The sequence below is a fragment of the Helicoverpa armigera genome, chromosome 28, assembly GCF_030705265.1.
Source record: "Helicoverpa armigera isolate CAAS_96S chromosome 28, ASM3070526v1, whole genome shotgun sequence".
Taxonomy (NCBI): domain Eukaryota; kingdom Metazoa; phylum Arthropoda; class Insecta; order Lepidoptera; family Noctuidae; genus Helicoverpa; species Helicoverpa armigera.
Window position 1 is genome coordinate 1,300,811 of NC_087147.1, and position 17,605 is coordinate 1,318,415.

The 17,605-nt window shown below is 39.8% G+C and overlaps 1 protein-coding gene across 1 annotated transcript in view; it reads left to right on the forward strand.

The window, feature by feature from the left end:
- LOC110378002 (ryanodine receptor) overlaps nt 1-17,605 on the forward strand; it is a 163,501-nt gene that overhangs the window by 92,017 nt on the left and 53,879 nt on the right. The window contains exons 31-51 of the mRNA XM_064042448.1: nt 213-325; nt 757-868; nt 1,401-1,537; nt 2,837-2,965; nt 3,638-3,755; nt 4,161-4,299; nt 4,868-4,942; nt 7,599-7,744; nt 8,198-8,341; nt 8,813-8,987; nt 10,735-10,932; nt 11,441-11,546; nt 11,794-11,905; nt 12,284-12,424; nt 13,332-13,469; nt 14,035-14,187; nt 14,769-14,884; nt 15,359-15,533; nt 16,470-16,573; nt 16,896-17,029; nt 17,359-17,448. Coding sequence (XP_063898518.1) covers nt 213-325; nt 757-868; nt 1,401-1,537; nt 2,837-2,965; nt 3,638-3,755; nt 4,161-4,299; nt 4,868-4,942; nt 7,599-7,744; nt 8,198-8,341; nt 8,813-8,987; nt 10,735-10,932; nt 11,441-11,546; nt 11,794-11,905; nt 12,284-12,424; nt 13,332-13,469; nt 14,035-14,187; nt 14,769-14,884; nt 15,359-15,533; nt 16,470-16,573; nt 16,896-17,029; nt 17,359-17,448 — 2,755 coding nt within the window. The remainder of the gene's footprint in view (nt 1-212; nt 326-756; nt 869-1,400; nt 1,538-2,836; nt 2,966-3,637; nt 3,756-4,160; nt 4,300-4,867; nt 4,943-7,598; nt 7,745-8,197; nt 8,342-8,812; nt 8,988-10,734; nt 10,933-11,440; nt 11,547-11,793; nt 11,906-12,283; nt 12,425-13,331; nt 13,470-14,034; nt 14,188-14,768; nt 14,885-15,358; nt 15,534-16,469; nt 16,574-16,895; nt 17,030-17,358; nt 17,449-17,605) is intronic.

The following is a 17,605-nucleotide window of genomic DNA, read 5'->3' on the forward strand; positions in this document are numbered from 1 at the left end:
GGTCCAGTAGTTCTTGAAATTAGCGCGTTCAAACAAACAAACTCTTCAGCTTTATAATATTAGTATAGACTATTCAGTCCCGCGATTTAACCAACATCCCGAGGGCTTACTACAACTTACTGTTCCCGGATTGGTAAAACAATTATCCAATAAGTCAAAATCCAGCACCAATTCCAGACGTCACCATAATAATTAATGATATAATATTACAGCAATATGAAGAGAGACGTGACTCACTGGTACACTAAAGACCAACCGATTTTTGAGAACACCGACGAGATGATCGACACCAGGATTGACGTTACCAGGATACCAGCTGGTTCAGGTAACATTAATATTATGATGATTTTACCGTCATGGTGATCTAGTTGGTCACCAGACATTTATGTAGGAGCGTGCGGGTTCGATTGTAGGTCAAGAAAGTTTCTGTGAATTTTACACACCAATGAAATAAGTAAAGATGAGGGAATTTAAACATTTTCAGGAAACATAGACTATAAGTCTGAATTAGCCAATCCGCCTTGAGTAAGGGTACTGATATCAGCTCTTGTAATTCCTCGGACGACAAGAGATCTCTTTCAGTGGGACAGTAAAAACGAGCTTTGGTTCATATTGTACCACTGAAAATGACGTTTTTATTTTGAAAGTTCGTATGTTTGAACATACGAATATAGCTTTCACACAAATATTTATTTCTTTTTGAAATGTACGGGACAACACAAGACATACTATATACTTTTATTTATTTCTCCGCAGATACACCTCCCTGTCTCAAGATTTCCCACAACACGTTCGAGACGATGGAGAAAGCTAACTGGGAGTTCTTACGTCTCTCACTACCTGTTATCTGCCACAATGAGTTTATTGAGTAAGTTATATTTATTTTATAATAGTTATTAACAAGGTTATATAAATTAACTCACGCTATTTGAAAGAACTATTTCGACAACCTGGATAAAATCTAGGGTCACTGATAAATTCTACGGACCCTTGTAAATTAATTTGACGTTTCATAAGAGCCTGCAAAGGCCTATTTGAAATAAAAACAATTTGATTTTGATTTTGAAACCTAAAGACCTTGATAAAATTTTGAGACCCTGATACGTTCTAGGGACCCTGATAGAGTGTAGGGACTCATACAAAATGTGAGGACAAATATGAAATCTAGGGACAGCGGTTTCAATCGCGTTCCATGGAAACTACATCGCACACACAGATAAAAAGTAACCTATAGCCATCCTCAATAAATTGGTTATGTAAAACTGAAAGAATTTTTCAAATCGGTCCACCAGGTCCTAACTATACCGCATTCAAATAAACAAACTGCAACTTTATAACAAAGTATTTTACGTAGATGACATTATTAACGACTCACTAAACACATACCAACTTTACCCCAGTGAGGCAGAAAAAGCTCGCCGTTGGGTAGAAATCAAGGATCGCCAGCAGATCCTGATGAAAGAAGCAGTGGAAGCCCAGATGCCTGCTCACATAGACCAGATCATGAGAAGCGGGTTCACCATGAACGATATCAAAGGTAATTTTAGTAAAATGTTACAGTATTTTGCACTTTAAGACCTATTGTTCTTGTACCTACTTGATGTTACCACAACGTTGATTTTTATTTGTCCCCCGAAAGATTCTATGAGCCAGAATTCATGATAGTGAAATTAATGGATTTGCGGTGTGCGTCAGGGTGAAGGGTGTACTCTTTAAATATAAAGGTTCAATTGAACAAATCTTAAAGAGTACACCCACCATTCTGAAGTACACGATTAGCGATGGGATGGTATTTTCCAACTGGAAATGGGGTCATGTCATAGATAGAGTTAACAGCACTTTAAGGTCCGATTTTTTATCAATCTCCACTTGACTTTTATCTGAGGAATAAATATACCGATTTGATATATTTTTTCTCCAAAAATTGTTAAAACGTCATACATATTAAGCTCATATATCTTATACAACAGTTATCTGACGATTGAAAAATCGGCCCTTATTGCAACTGGGGTAAATAATATTTTCTGTTGAAAAATAGTGGTAAAAAAATGAGAATCGTGGCTTATAGAATTTCAAGTAAATAAACAATAGAATAGCACCCCGCAGTGGTTTTTATAAATTAGCTTTTTCTCTCCATTTGTATTTTTAATTTAATGTTTGCACATTTTGTACCCTGTCCGATGGATGTATGCAATATGTAAATACACATAATTGGTCTATATGTTAATTTATATTTTGTAAAAAAGCTTATATATATTGGTGTCAAACTATTCTATGGCAGAAAAAAACTTGCACTATTATATTGCAACTATTTTCTGAAACACCTATCTGTGTTCTGCACTAAATTAACTTTTTCCAAAACCTTTCGCTAAAGAACCATCCATTTTTTTCCAAAATACCGACCAAGAGAATGTTCTCTAGTAATACCTAATGGTCATTAAGATTATCCGCGGACGGATGGCCGAACAGACAGACACGGCGAAACTAGAAACTATAAGTACCTACCTTATTATAATAAGTGGCCTTAAAAAAGTACAAAGTTAATAAAATAAACCTAATACTGAAGCTGGTACTAATTAAGACCACATTTAGTAATAAGATAGCTTTAATTTCGCCATGTCTGTCTGTCCGTCCGTCAAAAAATCTCAGTGACCATTAACACTAGAGAACTAAAGTTCTCTTGGCAAGTTTTTTGGAAAAAAGGATAGTTAAGCACCCGTACAAAATTAAACTCATCTACGGGTAGTTAGCCTAAAAGGGCTTTGCCAAAAATTTCTTCTTCTCTAAAAAGCACATTGCATACACCCTCACCTGACTTCGCTTCACCACACCCTAGGTTTGCACTACGAAGATAACCAGGAGGAGTTACCCAGCTCCAAGATGAAGCGTCTGCCATCCAGACCGCCACGTAAGGGCTCCGTGACAAGAGGTGTTACTATACAAACTTACAGTAATTTGCAACCAGGTTGGGCTTTGTAAAGGTTTTTGGCTGTTGTTTATATTTTGTTACGTGCTTTTGGTGTTTTGATGTCGTTGAATTTGTTTTTTTTTCTTCTTGGTGGGTTGAGGTCTGAGGTAAGTGTAAAAAGTATGAAATCATCTACGTATCTGTCATCTGTGTTTTTTGTATATTGGACTTTTATGCAAGCAGTACGTTTATTGAACAGTCTTAAATGTGAGGAAGCTTATTAACATCATATGTATAACATTATATAGGGATATTATAATCGACATCAAATTATCACATTAAAATACACAACTAAACGATACCAGAAAAATAATATACACACCATTTCTTCGCATTAGCACTGTGTTGATTTTTAAGAAAACTTTGCTTTGATTGTCTTTTCGACTTAACAATTCTTTTAAAATCTAATAAGTCGTATCTTACTGCTGTCTAACAAGCTAAAATACTGAAGTCATTGGGATTTAACCGTAAATTAAGTATAGCAGGTGTAGTACCTACTTACTTAAAAGAAAGAAAATATAGATTCATACATAGTCTATCCAATACATAATATTAAAAAGAGCGTTTAAATTATGAATTCGGCTTAACTTACTCTCCAACACAAATTGGTCCTTTCACTCGCAATATAATTTTGGTATTTTGGTCCTTCATGTAAATTCGTCAATACAGGTCAAGTCAACGGCATGCATCGGTCGACCAGTGAAGCAGAGATGGCCAAGTATGACCTCGGGTCCCAAGGTTTGGCTCCAGACGATAAGAAGGATAAGAGGGGACGATCGCCTTTCAAGTAAGTGGTTTTAATAAAGACTTTAACTCTTATAATGTGAATTGAATAGAATGACCATAGTTTTTATTTTGCACCTATTTTTCTTAGGCAGTTTTTTTTGTAATTCCTTCTCATGCTGATCGGGTTCATTGAATCATAATGATTCTAAGCCTGAAATATATATTTCCCTTGGTTTCCCACGCGTCCCGTGGTAACTACTTCCAGAACACGGATAGGATATTTATGTATCGTCGGGTAATGTTACTCGGGGTTAGTGCCTTCCCAAGATTGAAATAATTTTTTAAAATCAGTTCATTAATTTCGGAGCCTTTATAGTTCAGACAAAAAAAAAATGTTAACTCTTTACAATATCAGCATAAATCAGGAGAATTTCGTTTTATTTATCAATTCCTATTCACAACTCAGGTTCTTCAGAAGCAAGCGCGGTGAAAGCAGTGATCGTGCTAAATCCCGTAAATCCAAAACACCAGATCCCTTCAGTGACACAGAGGTATCACCGGAGCGTGGTGCTCGAAGACCAAACCCTCAGATCAAAGTGTCACAGGTATGTTCAACCTTATTGCAGAGGCATAAGGTTCATTTTCCATTGTGGTTTAATGAGAGACTTTTGACATTATTAAACGGTACGGTTTTTAACCTTTTTTACTGATTTTATTGAACTGTATAAATTACTGTTGTTTGGCTAAACCAAGACCTAAACCCAAGGGTTTTTGTTTCAAAATTAACTTCTTTTTTAACAATGTAATTTTAATACTGAAAAAAGTGTTTTTCTATGTTGATATTTTAGTGTACATTCGGAGATATCAACTGATAAAAACACATGAATTACAATTTGGCCTGTTTCGTTTTTATTTTCATATAATTTATTCCCAAAAGAAGGATCATGATTTTCATTCATTGCATTATGATTATTTGTGTACCAAATTATCAAATCAACCTTTGAATAAAAAGACCCATTCATATATTTTGGTCCTTCGATCCTATACACTACATTTTGTATTCACATTTTTGGTCCTTTTGTCATTTTGCATTCAAATTTTGTCCCTTTTATCCTTCAATTTACGTTATAATTTTATGTTGCATTTCATGATATTCTGTTAATTTCTGACAAGGCTAATCAAAGATATAACGGCATGAACGCGCGTCCTAGCCGGACCAACTTGTATGGAAGCCAAGTTGGTTTAAACGTAAGTCCTTACATAAACCCTGGTTTTACTAACCACTCATTATGGTACTTGGGTTTCTTACTAATGACTTATTTCTTGTACCAACTACGCTTTAATTGTATAACTAATTATGATGTTAAGCATATTTATATATACCTAGTTTTATTCAAGCGATAAGTACATAAACAATCTAATTAAATGTTGTGATGCAAGCTTTACAAATTATCTTCGATTCTACTTCAATTATTTATTAGAATTATAACAATATAGATTTATTTAACCAACATATTGAAAAATATTCAATTATGTCAGTTTCTCAAAATGGATGTAAGAAGGGGTCCCGTGCTACTAAGGAGCTACTCCTCACTGATATGGTCATCAGCCAACAGGTTCGACGATCCCGAAAGAATTTGTCGACATGTTGGATAGACTATAAGAAGGCCTACGACTCGGTCCCCCATACATGGCTTAGGAGGGTACTGGAGTTGTATAAAATAAATACAACTCTACGCGCCTTTCTTGCGTCATGTATGGAGCAATGGAGAACGGTTCTTCACTATCCAGGATGTAGACAAATTGAAGGGACCGGCGATCCTATTAAGATCGAGCGGGGAATATTCCAGGGTGACAGTTTGAGTCCACTTTGGTTTTGCCTGGCCTTGAACCCTTTGAGCACATTGCTAGAGGGTTCGGGGCTGGGCTATCCTTTGCGGAGAGGGGGTCAGGTTATATCCCATTTGCTTTATATGGATGATCTGAAACTGTTTGCCACTACAGAACTGCAGCTGATGAAGCTACTGAAGATCACTGAAAATTTCAGTAGTTGCATCAGGATGGAGTTCGGTGTGGACAAATGTGCAGTCATGCATGTAAAGCGAGGGGAATGTGGAATCTGAGGGAGTACAACTCTCAGATTCCATAAATCTGAGATCACTCTCCGCAAACGATATATAAATACTTGGGTATGGCGGAGGGTTAGGCATCAATGTGGCTGTCATGAAACAGTCATTGCGGGAGCGTTTCTTTGGCCGCCTGAATAAGGTCCTAAAAAGTTCCTTATCAGGCGGCAACAAGGTTCGCGCCTATAATGGTTGGGTCATGCCAGTCCTGATGTACTCCTTCGGCATACTCAAATGGACTCAAACTGAATTGGATGCCTTGGATAGGAGAGTCCGCACACTGCTGACCGCAGAACGAATGCACCACCCACGATCGTCGGTGATGAGACTGTACATCCCACGGAAATGTGGAGGCCGAGGCTTTTAAATGCAAAGACGCTCCACAACCGCGAGGTGTGCAGTCTCAGAGAATATCTTCTCAAAAGCGACGTGGGTATGCATCGTGATATGGTAGCAGTGGACAAAGGACTCACCCGCTATCGTTGGCAAATGAGAACTGGCGCAGACCTGTGGTACTAACTACCCATGATCGCAAGGAAGTATGGCAGAGCAAACAGCTACACGGACGCTTCTTCGGGGCTCTTCATGGCCCCGATGTAGACTTCAATGCGTCCGTATCTTGGCTACGCTTCGGTGACTTGTTTGGAGAAACCGAAGGGTTTGTATGTGCAATTATGGACGAAGTTATCCTTACGAATAACTACCGGAGATATATCGTGAAAGACGGGACGGTTGACATATGTCGGGCATGTCACCATCCGGGTGAGTCTATCAGACATATTATATCTGGTTGTTCTCGTTTGGCTAATGGTGAATATTTGCACAGACATAACCAAGTGGCCAAGATTATCCACCAGCAGCTTGCTCTGCAATACAACCTTGTAGACCTTGAGGTACCGTACTACAGGTATGCGCCCGACCCAGTTCTCGAAAAGGACCATATCACGTTGTACTGGGATCGATCTATCATCACTGACAGGACTATTGTAGCCAATAAGCCTGATATTGTGGTGATAGATCGATTAGCGCGCCGCGCGATGATAGTCGATGTCGCCGTTCCGCATGACGAGAACCTTGTGAAAGCTGAGAAAGAGAAACAAATAAAGTATCTCGACTTAGCGCACGAGGTTGTCGCCATGTGGAGTGTCGACACGGCTGTTGTTGTGCCGATTGTCGTTACGGCCAATGGTTTAATAGCCAAGAGCCTCGACGAACACCTCAGGAGGCTCTCGTTGGGCGGCTGGATCAAGGGACTGATTCAGAAGGCAGTACTCCTTGATACGGCACGTATTGTGAGGAGGTTTCTGTCTCTGGGACCCTAACCACCGGTACCTTGGACCCTGTGCCCGATATCGGTGGCAACCTATTTTTTATATTTTTAAATGTTTTTTATTTTTATATTTAATATTTAAAAATGTAAATCATATGTTAGAAAATAAATAAATGATAAGAAAAAAATAGATTTAGACAACTACAAATAGCTACTGACATATGTGTATGTCTTTTAAATGGCTTAAAAATACCCCTTGAAACTTTTTTCGTGTAGTTTCCTTCCTATACTTTAAGGCCCACACTTCACAAAAACGAGACGGAGTGAGAAGTTTTTAACCAACCAATTAAATTGATGTTTGGATAATGAAATTCTATTGTTTGCTTGAAAACTTTCTTCTTAAGTGAAGCTGGGTCTGAAGCTTTTTAGTCTACTTAATAGTAGATAGGCTTTTAATTCTTCTTCTCTTCTAATCTCACTCTTTCTCCTTCTCTTACTGACGTCACAGTCGAACGCTCAGATGGCGACTCCCACGCAAGACAGGAAGCAGATGACGACCAGCACTCTCGCGCAGTCGGCTACCGAGACTGTTGGCAATGAGATCTTCGATAGCGAGTGTTTGAAGCTCATTAATGAGTACTTTTATGGAGTCAGGTTAGTAGACTTTAAGGTCTTATATTGCTATTATTTTCTAAAAGAAAAGATATTATTTTTCTGTGACTTAAGTAATATGTCACCCTCATAAATAAGTGCCCTGCGAGTCTTCAGAAAATGTTATCTCTCATTTTACTATAATTCTGAAAACGACCAAAATCAATTAAGATGAAAACATACATAAATTTTCTTTGTGAAAAAATAAAAAAGAAGTTTTCTCTTAAAAAAGTAAAAAGTCAAACCATTGCAAGGGTTTTGTAAGCTTAGTATAATTTAGTTACCATCTTTGTAATAAATAAATGTATTGTTTCTGAGACTTGATTGTAGGTCTGATAACATTACCTATAGCTGTCCATCTAAGATGCCATTTGCACATACTTAAATCTATAAAATATCTATTGGTTGATGCCTTTCCTACGAGATCTACTTCTTAACTGTACTCCATTTACTCAGGATCTACCCAGGTCAAGACCCGACCCATGTGTACATCGGCTGGGTGACCACCCAGTACCACCTGCACTCGAAGGAGTTCAACCAGAGCAAGGTCACCAAGTCCTCCGTCATCATCACTGATGATTACGACAGGGTTGTTGAGAAGTAAGTCCTATTTTATGTAGTACCTAATTGATTTAGTTTCAGTAATAGCAAAATGTTGTATTAAATTGTACCAGAACCTAATAGAACATTTCAATGGTATTTGACGGATTCCGTGAGAGCTAGTTCGTGTAGCGGATTCAAAGTAGTTAATAGCTTTCTGTTCTGTCTTTTACGATAAATATACTGTGAAGTGTGAAAGAATTGTTTAAATCGGAAAATAAATTCGGACCACCTTAATTAAATTAGTAATTAAGGAATAACCACACATTTTCTTCGGTTTAAGCTTGGATTAACTTGTTGGATGTTCCAATTTTAGTTTTAGAATATAAGTAGTTATGTCGTTGTCATATTTTTTTAAAAGGGATTTTCAACTATGGTGGCCTGTAGTAATGTTTCAGGCTTTAAAGAATAAATATTTTGGGGATATCAATTACCTTTATTTACACTGTCTAAAACTCAAACTCCTTTCAGTGTAAACCGCCAATCCTGCTACATGGTCCGTGCAGACGAGCTATACAACGAGGTCATGGCCGAGGCCACAGCCAAAGGCGCCTCGCAAGGCATGTTCATCGGCTGCTCCGTCGACACGTCCACCGGGACCGTGGCCTTCACCTGCGAGGGCAAGGACACTAGCTTCAAGTTCAAGGTCAGTGTTATATGTAACTAGCAAGCCAAAGGCGCCTCGCAAGGCATGTTCATCGGCTGCTCCGTCGACACGTCCACCGGGACCGTGGCCTTCACCTGCGAGGGCAAGGACACTAGCTTCAAGTTCAAGGTCAGTGTTATATGTAACAAGCAAGCCAAAGGCGCCTCGCAAGGCATGTTCATCGGCTGCTCCGTCGACACGTCCACCGGGACCGTGGCCTTCACCTGCGAGGGCAAGGACACTAGCTTCAAGTTCAAGGTCAGTGTTATATGTAACTAGCAAGCCAAAGGCGCCTCGCAAGGCATGTTCATCGGCTGCTCCGTCGACACGTCCACCGGGACCGTGGCCTTCACCTGCGAGGGCAAGGACACTAGCTTCAAGTTCAAGGTCAGTGTTATATGTAACAAGCAAGCCAAAGGCGCCTCGCAAGGCATGTTCATCGGCTGCTCCGTCGACACGTCCACCGGGACCGTGGCCTTCACCTGCGAGGGCAAGGACACTAGCTTCAAGTTCAAGGTCAGTGTTATATGTAACTAGCAAGCCAAAGGCGCCTCGCAAGGCATGTTCATCGGCTGCTCCGTCGACACGTCCACCGGGACCGTGGCCTTCACCTGCGAGGGCAAGGACACTAGCTTCAAGTTCAAGGTCAGTGTTATATGTAACTAGCAAGCCAAAGGCGCCTCGCAAGGCATGTTCATCGGCTGCTCCGTCGACACGTCCACCGGGACCGTGGCCTTCACCTGCGAGGGCAAGGACACTAGCTTCAAGTTCAAGGTCAGTGTTATATGTAACAAGCAAGCCAAAGGCGCCTCGCAAGGCATGTTCATCGGCTGCTCCGTCGACACGTCCACCGGGACCGTGGCCTTCACCTGCGAGGGCAAGGACACTAGCTTCAAGTTCAAGGTCAGTGTTATATGTAACTAGCAAGCCAAAGGCGCCTCGCAAGGCATGTTCATCGGCTGCTCCGTCGACACGTCCACCGGGACCGTGGCCTTCACCTGCGAGGGCAAGGACACTAGCTTCAAGTTCAAGGTCAGTGTTATATGTAACTAGCAAGCCAAAGGCGCCTCGCAAGGCATGTTCATCGGCTGCTCCGTCGACACGTCCACCGGGACCGTGGCCTTCACCTGCGAGGGCAAGGACACTAGCTTCAAGTTCAAGGTCAGTGTTATATGTAACAAGCAAGCCAAAGGCGCCTCGCAAGGCATGTTCATCGGCTGCTCCGTCGACACGTCCACCGGGACCGTGGCCTTCACCTGCGAGGGCAAGGACACTAGCTTCAAGTTCAAGGTCAGTTTATATGTAACTAGCAAGCCAAAGGCGCCTCGCAAGGCATGTTCATCGGCTGCTCCGTCGACACGTCCACCGGGACCGTGGCCTTCACCTGCGAGGGCAAGGACACTAGCTTCAAGTTCAAGGTCAGTTTATACATATATGCGATGCAAAACATCATAGAAAATACGCGTAATACCTACATTTTACGAAATATGTGAAAATGTAAATAACAATGTGCGTAAATGACACGGCAAACTAATTTTATCTAAAAAAAATATATTTATTGAACGATTTGTAATGTAGGTTCAGAAAAAATGCAATCGTGTTACAACTTCATCATTCTTTATAAATATACGTAACACCATTTTTATATAGATTTTCTCTATTATTATACCGAAAATTCTACGCGCAAGAATGCCTCCTTATCAAACATTACTAATGTCCTATAATAATCTCTATTCTCTCTTCACAGATGGAGCCAGAAACCAAACTCTTCCCCGCGATCTTCGTAGAAGCGACTTCCAAGGAAATCCTTCAGATAGAGCTCGGCAGATCAGCCACTAGTCTGCCACTATCAGCCGCCGTATTGCCTACAAGTGACAAGCATGTTATACCTCAGTTCCCGCCTAGGCTGAAAGTGCAGTGTTTGAAACCACATCAGTGGGCTAGGGTGAGTAGATTTTCAAATTTTTTTACTGTGACATTGCCAGCAAAAAAGTATGACAACGAGGCTTACCAAGGGCTATTGGGTTGCCCGGGTAACTGGGTTGAGGATATCAGATAGGGCAGTCGCTCCTTGTAAAACACTGGTACTCAGCTGCATCTGGTTAGACTTGATGCCGACCCCAACATAGTTGTCGGCATGGTCAGTAATGGACTAGACAGTCTGACAACCAGTCTAACCGAGACCTTTCGGTATCTGGTACTTGCTCAGCTGCGACAAACTTGGGGTCGGCTTTTAGCCTAATCGGATATTAGGCTAAAAGCCGACCCCAAGTTTGTCGGGAACAAGTTGGCAGATGATGATGTGTGTATGAGGATAGTAATTCAATATGTTTATTGTCTCAGGAATTTAAAAGTAGTTTCAGATATTTTTAAATCGCCAATCGTTTCGCTTTTTGACAAAAAACATTGTGTACAATTTTCAATTATATACAACGGTTGAACTTCACTTTCAGGTACCGAACCAATCTTTACAAGTACACGCTCTCAAGTTGTCTGACATCCGCGGTTGGTCTATGCTGTGTGAAGACGCGGTTTCTATGTTAGCTTTGCATATACCGGGTAAGTTTATTGATGAAGAAATTATTTTCTTACTCTAGAACAATATACCATCATATGAGATAATTTGGCTTCGCAATTTGAGACTACAATTTTTGAGCTTCGTATCTTGTAAAAATGTAAGCATAGCTTTATGCTATACGTGTTGACCAAAAATAATGATTTTTTATAAAGGCAGGGGCACAATGATAATGAATTTGCTGCATTATTGTGGATATGATCAATTATCATCATTTAATTTTGTTCACAGAGGAAGACCGCTGCATAGATATATTGGAGCTGATAGAAATGGACAAACTTCTAAGTTTCCATTCGCACACACTCACTTTATATGCTGCTTTATGTTATCAGAGTAACTACAGGTAAGCTGGTCTTGATTTTGCCTAACTAAGGTGAACTCTTCCCTGGTTGGAAAAATATGTCTGGGTTCTATAGCATTACACAAATAATTCTGAAAGATGTGCCTAGGTAACTATGTTTAGCAGCGTTTTCAAAATAGCGGATTTTCCGCTCGGTGACACATGAATGACAACTACAAACTATGACACATGATCTTAAAAAAGTACCGGCTTTAGTACTTGAACAAGTTAATGGTCTAAACTTAGCCCTAAAGCTGGTACTATTTAAAACCGTTTTATAATAAGGTGGACTAGCTTTACACAAATTAAAAAACAACGCGAAATAAAAAAAATAATAATTTGACAGTGCTTTTTATGTCTAATAAAATTTCACTATTCCAGAGCCGCCCACGCACTCTGCACTCACGTGGATCAGAAGCAGCTGCTATACGCGATACAGTCGCAGTACATGTCTGGTCCGCTGCGTCAGGGCTTCTACGATCTGCTCATAGCTCTGCATCTGGAGTCACATGCTACTACCATGTAAGTATATACTTCCCCTCAGTGGAAACCACTAGATGCTGCGGGATTGTTCAAAAGAGTTAACGCGTACTACCATGTAAGTAAATAGATACCTACTTCCCCAAGAGGGATTCACTAGGGCCAAAACCGCATGCTACTACTATGTAAGTACCTATTTCCCCCCAGTGGAAACCACTAGATGCTGCGGGATTGTTCGAAAGAACTCTTTCGAACTGCGGCCCTGGTACATAAAGGGCTTAAGAAGGAACATGGGTTTGACACTCTATTACGTTGCACCCATTTGCAGTACAATTTGGGAGTGCTAGTACTATGTGAGTATTTAACGAAAATCACGTGGATCAGAAGCAGCTGCTATACGCGATACAGTCGCAGTACATGTCTGGTCCGCTGCGTCAGGGCTTCTACGATCTGCTCATAGCTTTGCATCTGGAGTCACATGCTACTACCATGTAAGTATAGTTTCACCCAGTGGGACCCACTAGGGCCAAAACCTGCCGAAGCTGCTAAATTGTTCGTAAGAGTTACTACGGCCCTGGTACATAAAGGGCTTAAGGGTCTATCACGCTGCACCCAGTTGCAGTACAATTCAGGAGTTAAAGTCACATGCTACTCATCATCATCCTCCAAGCCTTTTCCCAACCATGTTGAGGTCGACTTCCAGTCTAACCGAATGTAGCTGAGTACCAGTGTTGTACAAGGAATGACTGCCTTATCTGACCTCCTCAGCCCAGTTACACGGGCAACCCGATACCCCTTGGTCAGACTGGTGTCAGACTTACTGGCTTCTGGTTACCAGTAACGACTGCCAAGGATGTTCAAATGACAGCTGGAACCTACAGTTTACCGTGCCCTTCGAAACACAGACATTTCTATCCACTATCCTACTTTATAATAATCTTGCTTTCAGGGAGGCCTGTAAGAACGAGTTCGTGATCCCCCTGGGTCCCGAACTGAAGGCGCTGTACGAGGAGCCCGACATGGGGCACAGCCTGCGCTCGCTGCAGACCGAGAGCGTCCGGCCGCAGATGAAGATGACTGATATTGCGTATGTTTTTACTTAAGTTATAAATATACTAGTTGTATATAAATATACTAGCTGTACGAGGATTCAGACATCCGCTCGCTGCATATGTTGTTACTCAAATTGTTAAACAAAACTAGCAAACCCTGAGAAAAAAAGAAGCATAAAGCCTTCGTCAATAAGTAGGCTACCTGAAAATTGTATAAGTTATCAAATGGGACCAGTCGTTCCAATATGAGTTTAGATCAGCGAACCAAGCAGCATTCAAAGCAAGTTACAATAGCGGATTTTCCAGTCGCCAGATAACTTTTACTAAAGCATATGTTTGATATTTTGACAGCTTTTATATAGGCAAAATATGTCAAACCATCATATTTATTCCTCAGATAGAAGTTAACTAATAATACAATTGGCCCTAACTCAAACGATTTACAGTTCTTATCTAGTGGTTTTTTCTGGCCTTATTAAAGGAAATGAAACAAGAATAAGTCGGAAAAAGACCAGAAAAAATATTTTTTCAATAACAGTTTAGACTAAAACGTTTTTTCCTACATTACAATTAAATATCAACCATTTTTTCATCTTCCAGTGAAAGTATAACAGAGATCAGCAACCTGTATTCACCATACTTCCCACTAGAAGTGGTGCGCGAGTTCGTCATGCAAGCGTTAGCTGAGGCTGTGGAAACCAACCAGGTGCACAACCGAGATCCTGTTGGTGGAAGTAATGAGAATCTGTTCTTGTAAGTATTGTATACTTCATCATCGATATTTTTACTGTCCTGCTAGAGACAGGTACCCTTTTCATATAAGCCGGTTAAATAAAATATAAGTTACTCCATTTAAACATTGGGTCCCAAATTCACTGACAACGTCAGTTTTCTTAAAACAACTGTTTACTATGAATTTACGTTCAGTTTTTTAAGTTGATAGTTGTTTTAAAAAAGGGGTGTTTTTGTTGTCGGTGAAAATGAGCCTCAAACATTAAGGCAAGTTCCCCGACAACATAAACATCAGTTTTATTAAAAGAGAAGTAAGTGCTATAATAACATGTTGAACTTAGCCTAAAATTGCCAGCTTGATTTCGACCGGTTACTGCTATTGTTAACTTCACGCTAGCTAACCTACAAATTACGTGAAAATGGTAAAACGCACGACTGTTAAACAAAATTTATCTTCACCGTTATAGCTACCGCTGAAGTTAACTTTGACGTGAACCATAACCAAACAAACCTATACGTCGCAGTCCACCCTCAGAGACCAATATGACGTGCTTCATCATAACTCTTTAACCCAGAAAATTATCATAAGCTCTTATTTACAGGCCACTAATAAAGCTAGTAGACCGTCTACTATTAGTCGGCATGATGCGCGACGAAGATGTGGAGAAACTGCTCATCATGACCAACCCTGAGACTTGGGACCCTTCGTTTGATAAAGGTATCAAATTACTTATTCCAAAAAAATATCTTACGGAAATATTGTCAGTACGATGGGAACGGGGTCTTAGACTATACATACGATGATGTTAATCGGAAAATGTTCAGGTTATTTTCTCAAAATATTGATACAGAATTTTCATGAGTTTGATTTTTATACTTGTAGTAAATTTTGGTTCCTTTAACACATCTGCGGTCCTGTATCCTAAGAACCACTCCTTAAGCATACTTATATACTTTATTTTGTAGGATTTTTTTTTTTCAATTTATCTGTACCTACCTTATGTTTATTTCCTAAAAGCGGATGAGCCGTATTATTTGTCTAAATATTGTCTCGACTGACTAGGTGACTAGGCCACTATTGAGCGCTTTCAAACAGATAAAGCTCACCCGCTTTCGGGAAACAAATACCTATAACATCTGTTCAATATACTACCTATTTTTCAATATATTACTTAACTACTATTTATTACAGAGGGCAAAGACGAGCACCGCAAAGGTCTACTCCACATGAAGATGGCGGAAGGAGCTAAACTACAGATGTGTTACCTACTGCAGCATCTCAACGATATACAGCTGAGACACAGGGTTGAAGCTATCATTGCGTTTGCACATGATTTCGTCGGAGATCTGCAGACTGATCAGCTCAGGTAAAGTTGAAGTCATATTTTTTTTTAAATACATAGGTATTAAAAATGTAGGTCTTATAAATAGGTAGGTATCTACAGTGTTTTGTATTCTTCGTACTGGAAAAAGTGACAGCCATCCTGAGATGCTAATTATCTTCAAAACGACGAGGGTAGCAATTAGGTAGCAACTAATGATAGCTGGTAGCAATTAGGTAGCAACTCTCTGTATATATTTTGAGAGATCTACAGACCGATCAGCTCAGGTAAGTATTGTAAACTACAGAGGTGTTACCTACTGCAGCATCTCAACGATATACAGCTGAGACACAGAGTTGAAGCCATCATCGCGTTTGCACATGATTTCGTCGGAGATCTGCAGACTGATCAGCTCAGGTAGGTATTGGGAAAGATACAAAAATAATAGTAATAGTAGCGTTAGATGTGCTAGAGAAAATTAGGAAAGAATAAAATTGCCAGACATATAGGCAAATAGAGATCCAATGAACACATGCAATGTACTTACATGTAAGATGGCGACTTATTTGACGGAATCCCTCAACAATAGTAGTTTTTAAGACCCTTAAATGAACCAAACAGAAATAATGAAGTATACGTTTTTGCTTTAAAGGAGTGTTTATTTATATAGAGTACAAGCTCAGGTACCTGTGACCTCATCAAGGGAAACAACTTTTCATTACTATACAAAAACTACCGTATGCCCTTTCTCAAGTTCTAAACTACATATCTATATACAAAACATTTAAATCATTTCGGTAATTTTAGCGTAGAGACAGAGAAAGAGACATACATGTAATAAGCAAAAAATAAATAAATAAATACAAACTTACTACTTACCGTCAACTTGCTTTACTTTTACAAAAGTATTTTCTCTATCTACAAATACTTGCTTGTATGTATGTATATTCGAATTAATAATATATTTTCTTTGTCTTGCAGACGTTACACGGAAATCAAGCAGTCGGACTTGCCGAGCGCGGTGGCCGCTAAGAAGACCAGGGAGTTCCGTTGTCCGCCTAGAGAACAGATGAATGCTATATTGAGTAAGTTAAAAATAATAAATTTTCATATAAACATATTTTTATCTGAAATAAAAAACATGATCCATTTTTTTTTTCATTTTATACTTGGTCAGCCATGATTTCCATTTTGTCCATGGAGTTTCTTGCCAATTATTTTCTAGAAGATCAATTAATGATAGTTATTATTGCATTTACAGTGATTTTCAGCTGCTTGTTATGTTTCTGTTTTAAATAAAAAGTTCCATCAAGATATCAAGATAGTTTTCGTTTAGTTAAGTGCCCACTCTAATGGAGCATAGTTTTGTATCAAAATATACATAATAACTTGATGATTTTCCACCAGGTTTCAAGCACTTGGAAGAGGAAGACAAAGAGAACTGTCCGTGTGGAGAAGAGCTGATAGCTCGCATGAACGAGTTCCACGAGAGTCTGATGGCGCATGTGTCGCTACACGCCTTGCAGGAGCCTGACGGATCGGTAACTATCCGCCTAGCCCTTTCCTTATGTTGAGCTTGACAAAGAGAACAGTCTAGCATCATCATCATCATCCTCCGAGCCTTTTTCCCAACTATGTTGAAATCGGCCTCCAGTCTAACCGGATGCAGCTGAGTATCAGTGTGCCACAAGAAGCGACTGCTTATCTGATTTCCTCAACCCAGTTACAGTTTGGTTAGACTGGTGTCAGACTTTACTGACTTCTGACTACCCGTAACGACTGTCAAGGATGTTCAATGACAGCCGGGACCTACAGTTTAACGTGCCATCCGAAACCACGTCATTGGTGTCATATTTATTTTTTGTCACAGGAAAATCAAGAACCAGAGGCAAAACCGGGTGCATTCGGCAAGTTATACAACATTATCAATACGGTGAAGGAGTTGGAAGAGGAAGCTAAGGTAATTTATTTATTTAGATAATACAAGCGACAATATCGGGTGTGTCGTACCTAATCACATTAAATTCTATCACATATGTATATTTTACGATATTCTATGGCGAATTGTAAAAAAGAATAACCTAATCCATTCAGTGGTTTAGCCACAGGAGTCATTT